General features: G+C 34.6%; 1 protein-coding gene across 1 annotated transcript in view; it reads right to left on the minus strand.

Moving 5' to 3' along the window:
- SFMBT2 (Scm like with four mbt domains 2) overlaps positions 1 to 21,744 on the minus strand; it is a 393,890-nt gene that overhangs the window by 323,449 nt on the left and 48,697 nt on the right. Inside the window, exon 2 of the mRNA XM_053716427.1 lies at positions 7,664 to 7,830. Within this exon, the coding sequence (XP_053572402.1) occupies positions 7,664 to 7,769 (106 nt within the window). The 5' untranslated portion in view covers positions 7,770 to 7,830. The remainder of the gene's footprint in view (positions 1 to 7,663; positions 7,831 to 21,744) is intronic.

Raw genomic sequence — 21,744 nt, forward strand, 5'->3', positions numbered from 1 at the left:
TTTTTTTTTTGTTAACCTTATTATGCAGTACAGTGACATACTCTTTGAAAAGCCTTGTGTGTATTATATATATATATATATATATATATATATATATATATATATATATATATATATATATATATATATATATATATATATATATATATACATACATTATCTCCTTTGATGTGGGCAATTAGTGTTGGGTATAAATGAGCTCCTGCACTGATCAGGTACTATTTGTATAGCATGTTGTAAGGTCATTGTTAGAAATCAGGAAAGCATTTACAAATCATGCAGGATGCACATCAGCTTCTCTTAAGGAAATAAGAGACAAATGACAATTTTCATAACTGCATTACAGAAAAAGACCTGAGAAAATTAATCAATAAAGTACACTGCAAAGTTTATTTGTTAAGCATTATTGATTTAGCATTTTATGGGGCATTATGTTTTGAGTTTAATGTTACATTAAATATTTATTGCGTAATTTGAACTCCTATTCAGTGGTGAATATTTTAGCTTTATGTTATAAGGGACCTAAATAATCAATAGTAAAATGCTTTAATGCATGTCTTAAACATGTCTTAGAAGGTTTCTGGGACAGGGATCTTGTGGGCAGTGCCACATTGAGTGTTTGGTATTGAAATAAAAAGTGATCGGATGATCCTCAAAAGTTTATTCAGTGGGGTGACATTTGTAACTGATAACTCATACAACGTACGAGGAAATTTATAATGTGATACGTAAGCATTTTCAACTCTTGGCAGCAGAACATGACCTGGTTGACCTTGTTCGATCTGGTTGTACGTACTCCTATAGGAGGAATAAATCAGTAGGCAACATTCTATCTCCATTCTATCTCCATCACAGCTCAGATCAGCGAGACCAGCCAATTTATCATCATGGCTTACTTTTAAAGGTACTTATAGATGTGGTTATCAACAGTGTAGGGCTTGTGAGTATGTAAATGTGGCCTCAATGTTTGAGTCCCTTGTAACTGGAGAAAGCTTTCAAGTAAATGCCTGTTTGAATTGCAGGTCCACATTTGTTATTTATCTATTTTGGTGTGAATCAAGCAAACTCCAGTACATGGGACTCACTACTAGAGCAGTCCATTCCTGAATCTATGAACACCTGTCATCAAATACTGTAGGTATAAGCTGTAGACCTTTGGTCTAGAAGTTTGTGTGTGAGCGTCATAAACAAGTGGACACTATGGGGATAGATCATACAAGAGAGGGGGAGATCAATTTCAACTTCTATATCGTAAGAAGATGTACGGGATTTTTAGATTAAGAACACAAGTACCTATGGGGTTAAACTCTCCATATGATTTAATTAATTACTGGCAATGAGCTTTTACCATTGTCATCATGGTATTGTATTGTAAAATCTAACATTCGGCAGTGGGAAGGTAGCATGATTTATTGGTATATGCCCCATTGCTGTTATTGCCTGTGTAGTATGAACATCTCACTATATGTATCTTGTGATATAATATTATTAAATGAGGTTGTAACAATATATTATGTTTGAGTACAGAATGTATGACCTTCAGACAGTTAAAAGATTTATTTAGCAAGTTGATTTAGAAGCTCCCTCAATAAGAATGAGTTGAGACATATATAGTTAAAATGTTACTATGTGTTACTTTAAAAATATAGAGTCACCTGGGTTTCTAATTTGCCGGCCAATCAGAAGTAGGATGTAGATTTTAAATGTTGTTTTAGTTAGACTTTTTTACATGGGCTGACATTACAATGTGTAGCTGAAACATGTCAGCTCATGTAAAAAAGCCTAACTAAAACAACATTTAAAAGCCACATCCTACTTCTGATTGGCCGGCAAATTAGAAACCCAGGTGACTCTATATTTTTAAAGTGTTTTACTGACTAAGGGGCTCTTGTGACATCAAGTCCCTACAACCTTTTATAAATGTATTTATGCAACTGCAACAAAAAATAATTGTTTAAAGGAACGGAGCTCCCTGTGCCCTATTTTGTTTGTGAGTTTGATGGGTGGAGCTATGGAATGCTGGGCGGGGATGAGGGTGTGAAAAAGTTAGGGTGTGCTATGACAGAGCTGGGGTAGTCCCTAGAAAACCGGGACATTTTCCCTTGCCAGGGGAGGTGCAAGAGGAACAGCAGCAAACCCTCCTACCCATGAGCATCCTGCAATATATGGGGCGGTTAGTTGATCTGTACTATGCTAGAGTAGTGAATTGTTGCATAAAAGTGGTTATACACTAACGCTGCTCCTGACTTGTTTAGCTCTGCACTGGTAGTGGGGTTAAACAGTTATTTCTTTAGAAACAAAAATGCAATAATAACAGTTTCTATTATTTTATTTTTGGTGTTTTGTGTCCTTTTCATTTTCCCTACATTCTGGTGTAGCAAAGATTCCTTATCTTACTGTATCTATGGGTTAGCACTGGCTATATGGGTTTTGAATATATCGACACGTTCTGGGGATTTTAGAGTTTCTTAACTACAAACTGAAACATTGGGATAGATTCACTAACACCCATTGGGCTGCTGAAGGCCATGCTATTCAGGAGAGATCATGTTTTATTTATTGAGAATTGGTTTTGGGCAGGGCAAGAGGAGCACCCACCCAGGGCCCCGTGCATTCGGGGGGCCCTCAATGTTAGGGGTAAAGGTATGAGAAGGTGCATCCTGTATTTATTTTATGAAGAAGTGTTTATGCTATCAGAAGGTGCTATTCTTTATACCAGCAACACTGGATGTTGGCACAGGGCGGCTCAAACAGGGAGAGGGGAATAAGGGCATAGGGCTGAGGGGGCCCACAAATTTGTCTTGGCCTGGGCCCCGCAAATGATAGGAGTAGGCCTGACAGCGATAATTAGGAAACACACCTGCAAAACAAGTTTAGTAAATGTTCGGAATTATAAAATGTTCGCATGTCAGTGTAAAGTAGCCTCTCTGGATATGACTAGCTGTGATCTAGAGATATGGTTAAGGGGGTTTTAATTTAAACCTGATTCAAGAATAAGGAATTAATAAAGATGAGGTCGCCCATGTGAAGAATTGCATCTTGCAGTCGAGTCTCACTATTTCAAAACTGACGAGATTGTCTCTTTTTTTTCCAATCATTTTTCTTTTATCATTTCCAGGTTTTATTTTGTGCATATCTTAAGATGCGCTGCTTTATAGAAGGAGGGCTTTTTCCGTTTATGTTTTTTTGTTCTGAAGGTGCTTTTCAGATGCCGGTATACTTGAGAATAGAATCTGTTCTATGTATAGAGAAATTAATGTTTGCGAGAAATGCAGCTTTATTTTTTATAATGAAGTGGATCTCGCAACACAAAGCTGTAACAAGAGGTACTAATCTTAAAGGACAATTATAGTTTGTTAGAGCATGTAATGTTAAGACTAGCAACCCTGCACCTCTATGTGTTTAACTCATGGGTTAAACACATAGTAGAAGTCCCACTCAGGGCCCACATAGCACTGCTTGTCGCAAGCAGAAACTGCTGCTGATCCAATCAGGATAGCTAGTTACACAGCAGTGTCCTGCAACTAGTGCTACTGATTGCAACAACGTCCGTTTCCACTCGGGTCCAGCAGTGCTCTGCTGCTCCTGAGCATTAATTATACTATGTATTTAACCTCATTGCAGAGGTTAAACGCATAGCATTGCGGGGTCTTTTTTCTTAAAATGGCAAGTGCTAATAAATTAGAGCATTTCATTTTTCAACTAAAATGGCCTTTTTTATAAATTCCGCAATATTCAAATTGCAATTTTTTTATTTTTTCTCACAAGCTATTTTTACAAACAAATGTAATTGAATAGAGACCACAGATTAGAAATGGACATAATTGAAATGTCTCAACATACAGTCAGTGCTATTGCATTTGTATAACAACAGTTTAATCTTAGATCTCATGTATGTCCTCTTGCACGAAAATTGTGAAACACAGATGGAAAATAACTTGAAAAATGAAACTGTGGTGGAAATATAGAAGAAGTCCAGTAATTTTCTTTTTTTTTTTTTTTCTATCTGTGGCGTTTCCCTTTTGTTTTCTTTGAAAAAATCACCAGTAGGGTAAAAATAGTGTTTATCTCATCACTTTAGCCCAAATAATTTTATTGCGGTTGGTTCTGTAGAATGCAGATGAAACAAAGCGAGCTGTAAGACCAAATCCCTCTTATTTATTTGTGTTATGCTTTTTTCCTCTCTTTCCTGAAGACATTGAGCAGGATTCACAATTCAACACCGTAGATTTGCATAATCAACAAATGCAAGATAACAAGACAATGTAATAGCACTTAGTCTGAACTTCAAATGAGTAGTACATTTTTTTCCTGACAATTTTAAAAGTTATGTCTTTTTCCACTCCCCCTATACCATGTGACAGCCATCAGCCAATCACAAATGCATACACGTACCATGTGACAACCATCAGCCATTCACAAATGCATACACATTACTCTGTGAATTCTTGCACATGCTCAGTAGGAGCTGGTGACTCAAAAAGTTTAAATATAAAAAGACTGTGCACATTTTGTTAATGGAAGTGAATTGGAAAGTTGTTTAAAATTGCATGCTCTATCTGAATAATGAAAGCTTAATTTTGACTTGAGTGTCCCTTTAACCTGCCAACAAAAATAAGAAGATGCATTTGTTTACTGAATATCAATGTCCTCATTCTAGTCACTAAGGAATGGACAATCATAAGATGAAGTTCATTTCTTTTTTTTAATAGAAATAGTATTGTCTATTCCAACGAGACAGCCTTGAACATTACAGTAGACAGGAGACCAGAGAGACAATACTATGAAACAGACCTTTTTGATCCATCAGTACGAGGTGCCATTTGATGTGCAGCAATAAGAGATCGCACACAGAGATGACCCTGTCTGTACTGTCTATTGATTAGCCCCGTCTCAGATCAATAGATGTTGCACAGATTCTAATCGTGCTTTCTATAGAACATACTCTTATGATTTTCCCATCCATAACTCCATAAGTATTTTGACTATTGATAAAAGTAGGTAATAACTATGGGATTTTAAGGGATTAAACTGACATGAGCTGTCATTTAGTATTGTATATTCATTCTACTACAGGATAACGAGGGAACATTGTTTTATATTGTAGAAACTATTTTAAAGCCTTTGTATACAAGGGCTGGAAAAATTCTAAGAGGCTTGAAGTCCAGGCTCTGTTTTTATTTTTTTTATTTTTTATTTTGGCTTCTCCACCTGAACAAAATAGTTGTGTCTGAATCAGTGGCTGCTTAAAGGAACATAATACTCATATGCTAAATAACTTGAAAGTGATACAGCAGAACTGTAAACAGCTGAGAAGAAGATATCACCTGAGCAATGCAATGCAATGCACTACTGGTTTCTAACTGAAAACATGGGTGAGACCATGACAATCGGTGTGTATATAGATATATATATAGCCACCAATCAGCAGCTAGAACATAGGCTATTTGTTGTTTCTGAGATTACCTAGATAAACCTTTCAGCAAAGGATAACAAGAGAAGGAAGCAAATTAAATAATAGAAGTAAATTGGAAAGTGTTTTAAAATTGTCTAAATCATGAATGTCTAGTAATGACTTTACTGTCCCTTTAATAGGGACAGTCCCTAAGTCAGAGCTCTGTCCCACTGTCCCCAGATTTGAAGAATTTCCCTTAGCCCCACCAAAAGACCACCCAGACAATCCATGAGCCACCCAGACATGCACATTATCTGCCCAGACACACTCATGATTCTGCCAACTATCCGCCCATGAATGTACCCCTCATAACACAGCCCCATCCACAAAATGGCAGCAATCCAGTAAAATCTATTAAACAAATCTGAACACTTACACGCCCCATGGGCAGTAGTTATATTGTAAAGGCCTCTGTAGTTTGAGACATATGAAAACAGAAGTGGCCATACATTTTTGCACATGCACAGTGTCACTTATTTCTAATGGTGACCATATTTGTGAAGGACTGAGGCTTTAGAGACATTGTGCCAATTTATCAAGTGTCTGGCGGACATGATCCGCTGTAGCGAATCATGTCCGCCAGGCATCGATAAATGCCGACAGCATAAGCTGTTAGCATTTATCATTGCACAAACAGTTCTGGTGAACTGCTTGTGCAATGCCGTCCCCTGCATATTCATGGCCAAAGGGCCGCTAGCAGGGGGTGTCAATCAAACTGATCGTATTCGATCGGGCAGATTAATGTCAGCCGCCACAGAGGACCGCTGCCTTAAGACCGCTGCTTCTTAACTCCTGTTTCCGGCGAGCCTTAAGGCTCGCGGGGAAACAGGGGTAATAGGGCCCCATTCGGGCCATGATAAATGGGCCACAATATGTTTATTGGAAGGCTTGAATAGAGAATATTGAAGAATTGGTAAGTCCTGCTGCCTTCAGGAAATTACCTCAATTTGTGTTACTGGTATTACAGGTTCAAAACAAAATCACCACTGTACATTCTATGGGTACAAAATATTAAAAATCACAGCTTCCACTGGCACAAAATGGTTTAACTGACTATAACAAATGTTATAATAGTAGTAAGGGAAACGTAATTGTGTAAGGCCACTTGCCATCCTTCAGGTTCTGCTTATCGTCCAGTATTTTTGCGCAACCTTAGTAATTGTTAGTATTAATTTAATTAGCTGCCATGTTTATCTTCTTGTAAAAGCAAGAAATATATCTGTTTTTTGTAGTTTTTCATGAGACTAATTAGATTGTCCAGTAATATTGTTCATGTTTGCCAACTTAAGTTATTTCACTAATTCAAAATGGGTCTTCCAATAGACTGGAGGGGCTTAGAAAATAAGGCAGAAAAATGTACAATTTATTACTGTAATATTGGAATGTTGTTTAAAATAACATCTGAGTCATGAATTTAGTTTGCCTTTTGCAAACCAGGAGGAAAAATGGTTGGATGTTTGGATTTTGTGCTCCTTCCATTCAGTGTTCCCACAGGTACCATAATGCCATTCTATGTCTCCAAATCTCATCCTGCTTAAATCCTAAGAAGTTGTTGAAAGTCTGGATGTTGCATTATGCATAGATCTAACATTAATATCCTGAGTTGTCATGTAAAAAGGATTATTACCTCTATTAGTATATAAAGGATTGCAGAATGGTATGGAAGAATTATAACAACTTGTGCGAATTAAACAAACTGAAAGTATACCATTGACTGCTGATAATATAAAAGAGCATAGCTCCTAACATTTATCAGAGGTTTTCTGGGACAAGCGTGTGGGCAGAGTAATGAAGAGGGATAGGTGGGAAGACATGTAATGGGAGTGTTTTTACTCACTGTTTGGGATAAAATATGTTCTTGACAAAGGTGTAAGTAAATGTCAAAACATTGACCTATATTATTCATTTTAATAGAAAATCATATTTAACTGTGCGTGGAAATAAGATTAGTTTTAAAAAGCAACATTTATTGCAATACAAATGTATTAAAATAAATGATATTAGTAAAAGCGTGACTGCTTTAGTGATAACAATTTTAGTACACAAAGCATATGTACATATGACTTGTGCACCAGCATTTAAGCACCACACATTCAAACATTGTGACTAGAACAAGGTTATGTAGACAAAGAGATGGGGTTAGGATTGGGCTGAGGGGCAGAGTCAGGATGGCATGAATGATATTATCTCACCAATATTTAAACTTACCAGATCCAAAACGTTCCGTACTCCCATTGGTTGGACTGTTGGACCGTTCCATCGGCAGACTGGCTTTCTCTTGGTCACTAGGAATGGACGGCATCCCGGTGTCCATTATTTTAAATCAAATATTTCTTTTTTTTTCTTACTCTATTTTATCATAGTGTAAATCATTCCTGGAAAATAAAGAACAGATAAAATATATTTAGTATAGAGTCTGACAATATTAACATTTAATTTATAATTATATTTTTTTAATTCTTAATTCTATGTCATGAATTGAAATGATTTGTTAGTAAAGAACATGCATTCAATCCCATTCAGCAGACACCTAAATATTAACTCAATGAGCCTTTGTGCTTTACTTTTTAAACTCCCATGAAAAACCTGCAAAGCTAAGAAAAAAAACCCTCATATAGCTTTATCTGTGTTTACCGAATTAGTGTGAAAGAAACGCTGATTTTCTAGGTACACTCTGTAATATGAGTAACTTTTATAAATGACAGCTTCTGGTGGATTGTAACTAGGAACTATGAGCCTGATTCTCAAAAACTCAGTTGAATTTCATAATTAAAAAAAAAAATTGATACTAAAAAGGGATCATGTGACAGCTATTAGCCAATCAGATTCATATATGAATATTAGCTGTGAAATCTCACACATGCTCAATAGGAGTGTTTGAGTGTAATAGATCAGAGTGACCAAATATGTGATAAAACTGTGAACTGTGAAAAGTAAATTGTTATACACTGTTGCAAACACTGCTGCTATATAGTGCTGAAGACACATGCACGCTCCTGGGCATATATAGATATGTTCTTCAACAAAGGATTAAGAACAGAGTAAATTTGATAATAGAAACGTTTTTTTGTTGTTGTTTTTAATCTGAATCATGAAAGTTTCATTTTTATTTTATTGTCCGTTTATTATCTGATTCCTCTGCTTGTTTCCAGCCTGCAACTTGTAAACAGTCCAGCCCTTCTACCATAATCCCATTCAGCAGGTGGGACGGACTTTAGGGTGGTTTTAACTCAGAAAATTTTCTGGTTCACTATAGATTGTAATCTCAGTATAAGTCTGAATATTGCCTTACTACACACATTAAAGGGGCATGAAACCCAACATATGTATTTCATGATTCAGGTAGAACATGTGATATTTAAACAACCTTCCAATTTACTTATTTTATCAAATTTGCTTCATTCTCTTTGTATCCTTTTTTTAAAGGAGCGGAAATGCACTACTGGAGCTAGCTGAACATATCTGGTGAGCCAATGACAAGATGCATTTATCTGCATCCACCAATCAGCAGCTATCTCCCAGTAATGCACTGCTGCTCCTGAGTCTACTTATATATGCTGTCAAACTACAGATATCAAGAGAATGAAGCAAATTAGATAATAGATGTAAATCGGAAAGTTGTTTAAAATCATAAGCTCTGTCTGAATCGTAAAACAATAATTCTGAGTTTCATGTCCCTTTAACAATATTCACCAATCTACTCTGCACATATTCAGTTCATTGCTTACTTTCAGTGCTGGTTTTCATCTCCACTTGTTGAGTTGTTCTAAGCTCTTTATTTACCATTCCCAGAGGAGTTATGTTACGCACAAACTGTACATTGAGCCTGCAGCTGAATATTATTCCTTATAGTCGTACAAAGCAGCTATTTGAAATGCACATATTTTTGTCTCCGTCTGACATCAAGGACAGATAGGGACTAGCTATGAAAACATCACCCAATCCATCACTTTCAATTGAACTCAAGGGTGCAAAATCTAAATAGAGCGTACCAGGAGACATATTGTAAAATACTGAGACAATCTCTTTATTGTGACAAGAATGCTTTATTAGGATAGAAACACAGCATGGATTTAAAGGGACAGGAAACATGTTGTATTTACAAGACACTTCTGTTGTGTTGCTATAGAATAACAAATCAGCCAGTTCTTTATGTTTTTAAAACAAATTAACATCCTTTTTACTAAAATATTAAAATATAAGCCAAACTCCAGTGACCATTTACCTTATTTAGAGTCAATTTTGGGTTTAGACCACAGACAACAATGTTGAACACTGTCATAAAATTAGTCTAAAGTACATTGTTTTGCTGTTGTTATCTGATAAAGACAATTAGGGGCATGTATGTAGCAGAGTTAGCCTTGAGAAGTCAGCAAGTACATTTCCAGTTCTGAGAATTAGAAATTGCTTCTTTTTCAGAGTTAAATTAGATTAAAAGGGAGCAAAATAATTAATAAAAATATATAGCAAAGTGGTTTCATTATGCATAACTAAACGTTTTATATAACTGAAAGTGTTTACTGTTTCTTTAATTATGCATAGTATTTCCAATTCTGAGAACTGATAGTTCACATGGCAGACTTCACATGCCTAATATTGCAACATACAGCAGAGATGAGACAATAAGAACGGCAAAAAAATTGAGAATTTGTTAATGAAATGACCAGGGGTGGCACTACATTGGTGCAGCAGTTGCAGTGCACCAGAGCCCAAGTGCGGGGGGTCCCATAGCAGCCCATCTATACATAGGTGGTCATTATTTGTGTATAGATATTCACCATTATACTAAGCAGCATAGTCATCAGTTTCTAGATACATCATTATACAGTGCAGAGAAGCATATACCGGTATATTATTACTATTGCTTATTACTGAGATAGCTTCAGAGGGACCCGAATAAAGTGTTGCACCAGGGCCGGTCTGCTACTGAAATTGACCATAACTAGTAGAGATTTACATTCGTTTTCAAATCCGAATGAACGCACCAATGAAAATAAAGAAAATGAATAAATATTGACAAAATCGTCAGTATTCATTTGTTTCTTTTATTTTTTTTAAGGGTTTAATACTTGCCTAAACGTTCTCTCCATGCTCTGGAGACTAAAATTGTTATTGTTTAAAAAGTTAGATAACGCCTTTATTACCCATTCCCAGCTTTGCACAACCAACATTGTTATAGTAATATACTTTATAACATTTAAACCTCTACATTTCTGCCTGTTTCTAAGCCTCTTATCAGATGCTTTTTATTAGCTTTTCACAACAGGAGACTGCTAGTACATGTTTACCATATAGATAACATGGTGCTCACGCCCAGGGAATTATTTAAGAGTCAGCACAACAGAGCACTAATTGGCTAAAATGCAAGTCAATAGATAATAAATAGTCACAGTCATGTGATCAGGGGGCTGTCAGAAGAGGCTTAGATACAAGGTAATCACAGAGGTAAAAAGTGTATTAATATAACCGTGTTTGTTATGCAAAACTGGGGAATGGGTAATAAAAGGGATTAGCTATCTTGTCCCTTTTCACCTGTAGCTTTGAAACATTTACTTTGATTTTATCGAAAACAAATGTAAATGTTTAACGGAAATTCAAAACGAATTTCCCAGAATATAATTTCGACCAAAATTTTTCTCTAATAACTATCTGTGTGTCTGTAACACATCTGGATTGGCTTCTGTGGTGGGTGGTGTTTGGCTATTGATAGTCAATTGCTGCAAAAAAATGGTGTTAATGCATTCTCAACATTTTCAAACTCACATAGTAGGTTAGTTTATTGCAAGACTGCAGGACAATCTTAATTTTACAATGTGTTTACTATTAAGTTTTCTGTTAAAGGGACATGAAACCCACATTTTTTTCTTTCATAATAAACAACTTTCCAATTTACTTCTATTATCTAATTTGCTTCATTCTCTTGATATCCTTTGTTGAAACGCATATCTAAATTGGCTCAAAAGTTGATGATTGGTGGCTGCACATAAATGCCCATGTGCATTGCTATTTCTTCAACAAAGGATACCAAAAGAATTAATCAAATTAGATAATAGAAGTAAATTGGAATGTTGTTTAAAATTGTATTCTTTATATGAATCATGAAATAAAAATGCCGGGTTTCATGTCCCTTTAACTGTCCCTTTAATACACATACAAGCTGTATAATTTTAATGCTATAGTTAACATAATTGCTTATGTATTCCAGTGATAAGCACCTAATTTTATGACGCTCATAAATGAAGTCAGTCTTATGGATCAAACAGCCAATTAGCCGTATAGCCTGTGAAGTACAGAGTAAATAAAAGAAATGTGTTCACAAGCAGTTGAGATAATAAAGTTAAAGATCATTTGCTCATAATAAAATGCAGCTATGTGTAGTCAAAATTCGTTTTGTTTGTTTCAGTTCAGTCTTCGGGGAATAAGAATCAATGCAGGAATGTTCTCAGCAAATAGTTTACTGGCAGCAGCGTACAATAGACCTCTTAATTTGTGATCAGGCAATAGTTACCAGATCGGAAAATAAGGCTCAACAAATCCAGTGTAACATTAAACTTATATTTATTTAAAAAATAAATAAATGTACAGATTGTGATTATGTACTAAAGGGGAAAAGGCATATATATAGACACACGCTATAACACACACCATATATTTATTTCTTTAAAGTGACATAAAACAGTTGGAGATTGCAATAAAAGTATCATTATGCGTAGTTCTGTTGGACTTTTCAATTCCACTGTTTCAATAAAATAATGGCAGCAGCTCTGTTGAAACCTAAGATTCCCCTTATCTATTTCTTCTGCTTGTTATAGATTTAAGCTGGCAATACAAGATGTGTACAAAAGATGGCTGTTTGAAAACACCTGTTAGCCTTTTGGTTTTGTTCTGTTTGCAAGCTGGCTTTACCTGTTATTGATCAATGACAATTTTTAAACAATTTGCATAATCATTATTTTATTCATCTATCATTAAAGGGACAGTCAACACCAGAATTTTTGTTGTTTAAAAAAGTAGATAATCCCTTTATTACCCATTCCCCAGTTCCCCCTCTGTGATTTCCTTGTATCTAAGACTCTGCAAACTGCCCCCTTATTTCAGTTCTTTTGACAGACTTGCATTTTAGCCAATCAGTGCTGACTCCTAGGTAACAAACATGCGTGAGCACAGTGTTATCTATATAACACACATGAACTAATGCTCTCTAGTGGTGAAAAACTGTCAAAATACATTCAGATTAAAGACGGCCTTTAAGGTCTAAGAAATTGGCATATGAGCCTACCTAGATTTAGCTTTCAACTAAGAATACCAAGAGAACAAAGCAAAATTGGTAAAAAAATCAATAAATAAAAGTTGTTTAAAATTACATGCCCTATCTGAATCATGAAAGCTTATTTTGGACTTGACTGTCCCTTTAATGATCGAGCTGCTAGATTTTTGTAATGCAAGTCATAAAGTTGTTTGACCATATAAAGAAAAAAAAAAAAAAAAGAAAAAAAAATTCTAAAAGAAAAAGGGTGAATTGTGTTAAAAAAAATAACATTGTCTATCACAGCAAGTTTACCAGTTAACATGATAATATAATAATATTAGAATTAAAAGCTTTCAGAAAACATTTTAGGTTGATTTAATTCATTCATACAGATAAAATCAAAAACATTTACTAGTTATAGTTTGATCAACACCTGGATATTGTATCAAATGAAATTTCCTGCAACTGCCAACAATTATTCTACTCAAAAGAACAGAATGACTGACAGACAAAAGGTTTAATCTGAGTGGCACATAACAGGGTAATCTCTCTCTCTCTCTCTCTCTCTCTCTCTCTCTCTCTCTCTCTACGTCTTAAATACATTCAAAGACAAAACTATTTGCTTTGACTAGAAGCTGCCTGTCTAGGGAAGATAATTGTGCTGCTTACTTATTTAAAAATACATTTTCCTTTTAGCTTCATAGTGTTTTACCCTTGATGATAGAACTTATTGCTGATTAACTCCGTAAGTGCCAACAGGACTGCAACATTGTTCCAACTTCAACCCTCTAGTCGAATTGAGACATAAAAGTCAAAATTAAAGGGATAGTGTACTGTAAATTTGTTTTCCTTTAATGTGTTTCCACATACTTGTTATACTAGCTGCAGAGTATAAAAAATGTATGAGAATTTTCTTATTGAAGTTTATTGTTGTATATGAAATAGCGAGTGGAGTGCTAACAGTAATGGGTCTATTGCGGGTGTTTTGCGTGTGTTGGGTTTTTTGCTTGTATTACAAGTTAAAAGTAAATGTGATCGCTTAAGCTAACGCTCTGGTTAACTTTTTCGCAAAACAAAAAAGTTTCACAAAACACATCAAAAACACATTACAAGGTACAGTCACACTCATAATAACACTGTCTAATAACAATTATTTCAAAAAAAATATTGCACAAAAAAGTTATAAGGGCTCAAAGATATGAGGTCTCAGGTGTTAGAAAAAAGTGCTTTAAAATAGAGATACATATATATACACACCTCTTAAGATGTATATATGTGTATTTATATATATATATGTGTGTGTGTGTGTGCATATATATTTCTGTATTTATATGTGTATTTACAGACTTATATACTGTACACATAAAAACACATAAATACATATGTACACATATATAGAAGTGCATTGGTACAGTTAAGTACATGAAAACATGTTAAAGCATATTTATGCAATATTCATATTTAATAAAGTGTTCTACTGTGTATTTACTGTAAATATTTTACATTGCAATGTTCTGCACATAGCAGAATAGAATTCTATGTGTTTATAAATAGATGTTCCTATATGTTTCTGTATATTTCTATACCTATATATAATCTTTATATAGGCATAGATATATATTGTACCAAAATACCATCAGATATACGTAGAAATATGTATTTATGAATATATGTATCTGAAGTACATTGAAATGTGAAATGTTCATATTTTCATGTCAGAAAAGGTGCACTTGAGAATATGTTTGCGTGCAAGTAGGGTGTTTTTTCCAGCTTTTTTTTGCTCCATTGACTTCGGCTTTTTACACTCGTCGGGTTAACGTGCAAGCAATAATATGAGCGCAACTTTTAGCGCAGTTAAAGATCCAGCGGGAGCGTTAAATAGAGAACCACTAGTAATCTGGACCTAAAATGGGCTGAGTTTGCAGTGAAAATCATATCTCTTTATCTAATCCCTTTCTGTACATTCACACGCTTCTTGATATTATTTCTGTCTGCATTACAAAGCCCAATAATTACAGAGAACTTTTGAATATTAACATTTTATTTGTCTCTAACAAAGTAAAAATCAGCTTTCAAATGCCGAAATAAACGTAAAGCAGCTATTTCCTAAACAATTTAATACACTTCAGCAGGTTAGTTGTCAACATATTTCAGATACAATGTACAATAAAAAAATCTAATTGACTTTTATTATCAAAATTACCTTTTCCCTTTGTTATCCATTGTTGAAAGTCCCTTTGCATATAAACATACTGAGGCAGGCTAGGAGCAAGCCAAGTGACTTGAGCAATATGTGTATAACTGTTACAAACATTTTTGCAAGCACTGCTTCCATATAGTGTTAAATGAATAGTCTATTCAAAATTTAACTTTCATGATTCAAGGACCAGTCAACACAGAAGATTTGCCTAATCAACAAATGCAAGATAACAAGACAATGCAATAGCACTTAGTCTAAACTTCAAATAAATAGTAGATTTTTTTTCTGACAATTTTAAAAGTTATGTCTTTTTCCACTCCCCCTGTACCATGTGACAGCCATCAGCCAATCACAAATTCATACACGTACCATGTGACAGCCATCAGCCTTTCACAAATGCATACACACTTATTCTTGCACATGCTCAGTAGGAGCTGGTGACTCAAAAAGTTTAAATATAAAAATACTGTGCACATTTAGTTAATGGAAGTAAATTGGAAAGTTGTTTAAAATGGCATGCTCTATCAGAATAATGAAAGTTTAATTATGATTGAGTGCTCCTTTAAGATAGAGCAGCAATTTTAAGCAACTTTCTAATTTACTCCAATAATCAATTTTGTTTCCATCTCTTGCTATCTTTATTCTAAAAAGCAGGAATGTAAGCATAGGAGCCGACCCACTTTTGGTTCAGCACCTGGGTAGCACTTTCTGATTGGTGTCTAAATGTAGCCACCAATCAGCAATTGCTACCTAGGTGCTGAACCAAGAATGGGCCGGCTCCTAAGCATACATTCAAATACAGATACAAAGAGAACAAAGAAAAAATGAAAATAGGAGTAAATTAGAAAGTTGCTTAAAATTGCCTGCTCTATCTGAATCGTGAAAGTTTAATTTTGACTAGACAATTCCTTTAATTTCTCATGAATCTACCTTAGTATGTGTTATGGGGAAAGCACAAACTTGGTCTCATTATAGTACTGAAAAAGGGAACTGACGCACAAGGATGCAATAGAATAATAACAGTGTTTATTATGAACTTAGTGCAGTAACACACACTAAGCAGTGATTACATTTATAAATACATTACTTATTTTCGGGTTTCAGACAAACATGGGGCATCAAGCTCTGTATGGAGCTTGATAAATATGCCCCCAAATCCTACCTTGGGCCTGATTATCAAAAACTCACCGTCATGGAGAGAAATAATGCAAAAACATTTTTTTTCTTTTTTGAGCATTATATTTTCAGGTATGTGTTTCTCCTTCTCTCACAGAACCAACTTAAGGAGATGAGCATTTCTCCAGCTAAAATTTGTCTTTATAAAATTCTTTAAGGGATCTTACAGTACTGACAAGACTTGATAGTTTTGCCAAATCAGAGAGCTTTAGAGAATCGGGTCCAAAGTGAGCAGGTAAGTGACATTCATATAATCATCTACCTTCTAATTTGAAAAAGGAGAATTCCCTTTTATGAACAGTGATGTTTTAAGGGATACAAGCTCTTTAGATCTACTTCACCAACATAAAACAATCTCATTAGTGACTGCACTCAAATCAGGTTATAGCAGAAATATGAATGCATGTGTCCATAATTACTCTCCCAGTGCTTTCCCTAACCTATTTTTATTTCATTTTAGTCATGTGCACAGGAAAAACATTTGTTTTGGACAAAATGTTTATCACAAACAAAAATTACTTAATTTCATGCAAAACTTTCTATGGTGTCATTCAATATTAATTTAAAAGGAAAAATAATTCACCTATGTGTAATATGTTCAGGGTAGCAGAGGACCTGTTTGAATTGACAACACCTTAAACTTAAAGGGACAGTTCACCCAAACACTTTCTCCCCTTTAAATTAATCCCAATGAACCTTTTTACCTGCTAGAGTGTATTAAATTGGTTGCAAGTAACTCCTTTACTCATATTTCGGCATTTGAAATAGCTGATTTAGCCTGTGGTTTCCCAACCTATACTGAAAGTTTTAATACTGGCGTATACGCTATTGACAAGCCTAAGTAAACACAGCCAGCAGAAGGAATTAAACTCACAGTGGGGTGCAGGATAGTTCAGTAATAAAATGATAATTTTCCATTGTTCTCTCTATGTATTGAGCTTTGTTGTTCCAGACAAATATAAGATAAAGAAGCAAGTCTGTGTACATCAAGTGTTAATATAATGAGATCTGATATTACATGAAGCTCAACCCATTGTAATAGGCTGTGGTTTCAAAGCACAAAACCAGCTACTTCAGATACACAAATAAACCCGAAAATGCAATTTCTCAAATATTTTATACTCTGCAGTTGGTATAACAAGTCATTTAAAATACATTTATGGAAAAACTATTTTACAGTGTACTGTCCCTTTAAATAAAGTTAAAGGGAGAGTCTACTCCAGAATTGTTATAGTTTAAAAAGATAGATAATCCCTTTATTACCCATTCCCCAGTTTTGCATAACCAACACGGTTATGTAAATATATTTTTTACCTCTGTGATTACCTTATATCTAAGCCTTTGCAGACTGCCCACTTATTTCAGTTCTTTTGACAGACTTGCATTTAGCCAATCAGCGCCCTCTCATTTGTAACTCCATGGGCATGGTCACAAAGTTATCTGTTTTTCACACATGAAATAATGCCCTCTAGCTGTGAAAAGCTGCCAAATGCATTGAAATAAGGGGCAGCCTTCAAGGGCTTAAAAATTAGCCTACCTAAGTTTAACTTTCAACAATTAATACCAAGAGAACAAAGCAAATTTGATGATAAAAATGAATTGGAAAGTTGTTTAAAATTGCATTCCCTATGTGAATCATTAAAGTTTAATTTTGACTAGACTGTCCCTTTAATATATAAGCCAGCAACAGCATTATATATATATATATATATATATATATATATATATATATATATATATATATATACAGGTATATATAATGGATATATATTTACAATGAATCCTCCTTTAATGCTTTAATATATAAAATAGTCATAGGAGCCACACTAACAATAAAAAAAAAACCTTTAAAGCATATGAGATATTTAACAAACATGTAAATATCTCCCAGCCATGGTTCCACAAATCACCATCCTCTGACCTGTTCACGCTTGTGGTTTGCATTGTTGCCATAGTCAGCATTCAGATAACGTAAACGGAAGCTCCACTGCGTGTAGTGTGCACTTTTTACCATTCGCTACAAAGGAATAGACAAAGGAATAGCCAGTCTGGGTCCTATGTCAATTAACTGTCCAATGAATATGCTTTACGTTATACTGAGAAAACCAGCTATGCAGAGGCAAGAAACAAATCTCAAACTATTGGCCATTTATATTTATTGTTTAGGGTCAGGACAATATAAATCTGAACGGTCTGCAGAAAAACCCTTCCCAGCTTTACAGTAACTGTTTTTGCTGTATGCATTTGATTGACTGTTTTTCTTTAATCCACAGTGCGTCTATTTTTACTCTAATATTACAAGTTGAGAGTAAAATATTAGTGCTCAAGCCAAAGACTTGGGCTGCAGGGCATGCTAACTTCTGGAGGTTAGATAGCATGGGTGCTCTAAATCCCTTATCTAATAGACTTTTATATGGTGCTCTAAATCCCTTATCTAATAGAATTTTATGGGGTGCTCTAAATCCCTTATCTAATAGACTTGTATGTGGTGCTCTAAATCCCTTATCTAATAGACTTTTATGTGGTGCTCTAAATCCCTTATCTAATAGACTTTTATGTGGTGCTCTAAATCCCTTATCTAATAGACTTTTATGTGGTGCTCTAAATCCCTTATCTAATAGACTTTTATGTGGTGCTCTAAATCCCTTATCTAATAGACTTGTATGTGGTGCTCTAAATCCCTTATCTAATAGAGTTTTATGTGGTGCTCTAAATCCCTTATCTAATAGAGTTTTATGTGGTGCTCTAAATCCCTTATCTAATAGAATTTTATGTGGTGCTCTAAATCCCTTATCTAATAGAGTTTTATGTGGTGCTCTAAATCCCTTATCTAATAGAGTTTTATGTGGTGCTCTAAATCCCTTATCTAATAGACTTTTATATGGTGCTCTAAATCCCTTATCTAATAGACTTTTATATGGTGCTCTAAATCCCTTATCTAATAGACTTTTATGTGGTGCTCTAAATCCCTTATCTAATAGAATTTTATGTGGTGCTCTAAATCCCTTATCTAATAGATTTTTATGGGGTGTTATAAATCCCTCATCTAATAGACTTTTATGTGGTGCTCTAAATCCCTTATCTAATAGACTTTTATGTGGTGCTCTAAATCCCTTATCTAATAGAGTTTTATGTGGTGCTCTAAATCCCTTATCTAATAGAATTTTATGTGGTGCTCTAAATCCCTTATCTAATAGAGTTTTATGTGGTGCTCTAAATCCCTTATCTAATAGAGTTTTATGTGGTGCTCTAAATCCCTTATCTAATAGACTTTTATATGGTGCTCTAAATCCCTTATCTAATAGACTTTTATATGGTGCTCTAAATCCCTTATCTAATAGACTTTTATGTGGTGCTCTAAATCCCTTATCTAATAGAATTTTATGTGGTGCTCTAAATCCCTTATCTAATAGATTTTTATGGGGTGTTATAAATCCCTCATCTAATAGACTTTTATGTGGTGCTCTAAATCCCTTATCTAATAGACTTTTATGTGGTGCTCTAAATCCCTTATCCAATAGACTTTTATGTGGTGCTCTAAATCCCTTATCTAATAGACTTTTATGTGGTGCTCTAAATCCCTTAAGTAATAGACTTTTATGTGGTGCTCTAAATCCCTTATCTAATAGACTTTTATGTGGTGCTCTAAATCCCTTATCTAATAGAATTTTATGGGGTGCTCTAAAATCCTTATCTAATAGACTTTTATGTGGTACTCTAAATCCCTTATCTAATAGACTTTTATGTGGTGCTCTAAATCCCTTATCTAATAGACTTTTATGCGGTGCTCTAAATCCCTTATCTAATAGACTTTTATGCGGTGCTCTAAATCCCTTATCTAATAGACTTTTATGTGGTGCTCTAAATCCCTTATCTAATAGACTTTTATGTGGTGCTCTAAATCCCTTATCTAATAGACTTTTATGTGGTGCTCTAAATCCCTTATCTAATAGAATTTTATGGGGTGCTCTAAAATCCTTATCTAAGAGACTTTTATGTGGTACTCTAAATCCCTTATCTAATAGACTTTTATGTGGTGCTCTAAATCCCTTATCTAATAGACTTTTATGCGGTGCTCTAAATCCCTTATCTAATAGACTTTTATGCGGTGCTCTAAATCCCTTATCTAATAGACTTTTATGTGGTGCTCTAAATCCCTTATCTAATAGACTTTTATGTTGTGCTCTAAATCCCTTATCTAATAGACTTTTATGTGGTGCTCTAAATCCCTTATCTAATAGACTTTTATGTTGTGCTCTAAATCCCTTATCTAATAGACTTTTATGTGGTACTCTAAATCCCTTATCTAATAGATTTTTATGGGGTGTTATAAATCCCTCATCTAATAGACTTTTATGTGGTGCTCTAAATCCCTTATCTAATAGACTTTTATGGGGTGTTATAAATCCCTCATTTAATCGACATTTATGGGGTGTTATACATCCCTCACCTAATAGACTTTTATGGGGTGTTATACATCCCTCATCTAATAGACTTTTATGGGGTGTTATACATCCCTCACCTAATAGACTTTTATGTGGTGCTCTAAATCCCTTATCTAATAGACTTTTATGGGGTGTTATAAATCCCTCATCTAATCGACATTTATGGGGTGTTATACATCCCTCACCTAATAGACTTTTATGGGGTGTTATACATCCCTCATCTAATAGACTTTTATGGGGTGTTATACATCCCTCACCTAATAGACTTTTATGTGGTGCTCTAAATCCCTTATCTAATAGACTTTTATATGGTGCTCTAAATCCCATATCTAATAGACTTTTATGTGGTGCTCTAAATCCCTTATCCAATAGACTTTTTTTGTGGTGCTCTAAATCCCTTATCTAATAGAATTTTATGTGGTGCTCTAAATCCCTTAAGTAATAGACTTTTATGTGGTGCTCTAAATCCCTTATCTAATAGACTTTTATGTGGTGCTCTAAATCCCTTATCTAATAGAATTTTATGTGGTGCTCTAAATCCCTTATCTAATAGAATTTTATGTGGTGCTCTAAATCCCTTAAGTAATAGACTTTTATGTGGTGCTCTAAATCCCTTATCTAATAGAATTTTATGGGGTGCTCTAAAATCCTTTATCTAATAGACTTTTATGGGGTGCTCTAAATCCCTTATCTAATAGACTTTTATGTGGTGCTCTAAATCCCTTATCTAATAGACTTTTATGTGGTGCTCTAAATCCCTTATCTAATAGAATTTTATGTGGTGCTCTAAATCCCTTATCTAATAGACTTTTAGGTGGTGCTCTAAATCCCTTATCTAATAGACTTTTATGTTGTGCTCTAAATCCCTTATCTAATAGACTTTTATGTGGTGCTCTAAATCCCTTATCTAATAGACTTTTATGTTGTGCTCTAAATCCCTTATCTAATAGACTTTTATGTGGTGCTCTAAATCCCTTATCTAATAGATTTTTATGGGGTGTTATAAATCCCTCATCTAATAGACTTTTATGTGGTGCTCTAAATCCCTTATCTAATAGACTTTTATGGGGTGTTATAAATCCCTCATCTAATAGACATTTATGGGGTGTTATACATCCCTCACCTAATAGACTTTTATGGGGTGTTATACATCCCTCATCTAATAGACTTTTATGGGGTGTTATACATCCCTCACCTAATAGACTTTTATGTGGTGCTC

The sequence above is a fragment of the Bombina bombina genome, chromosome 6, assembly GCF_027579735.1.
Source record: "Bombina bombina isolate aBomBom1 chromosome 6, aBomBom1.pri, whole genome shotgun sequence".
NCBI classification, from domain to species: domain Eukaryota; kingdom Metazoa; phylum Chordata; class Amphibia; order Anura; family Bombinatoridae; genus Bombina; species Bombina bombina.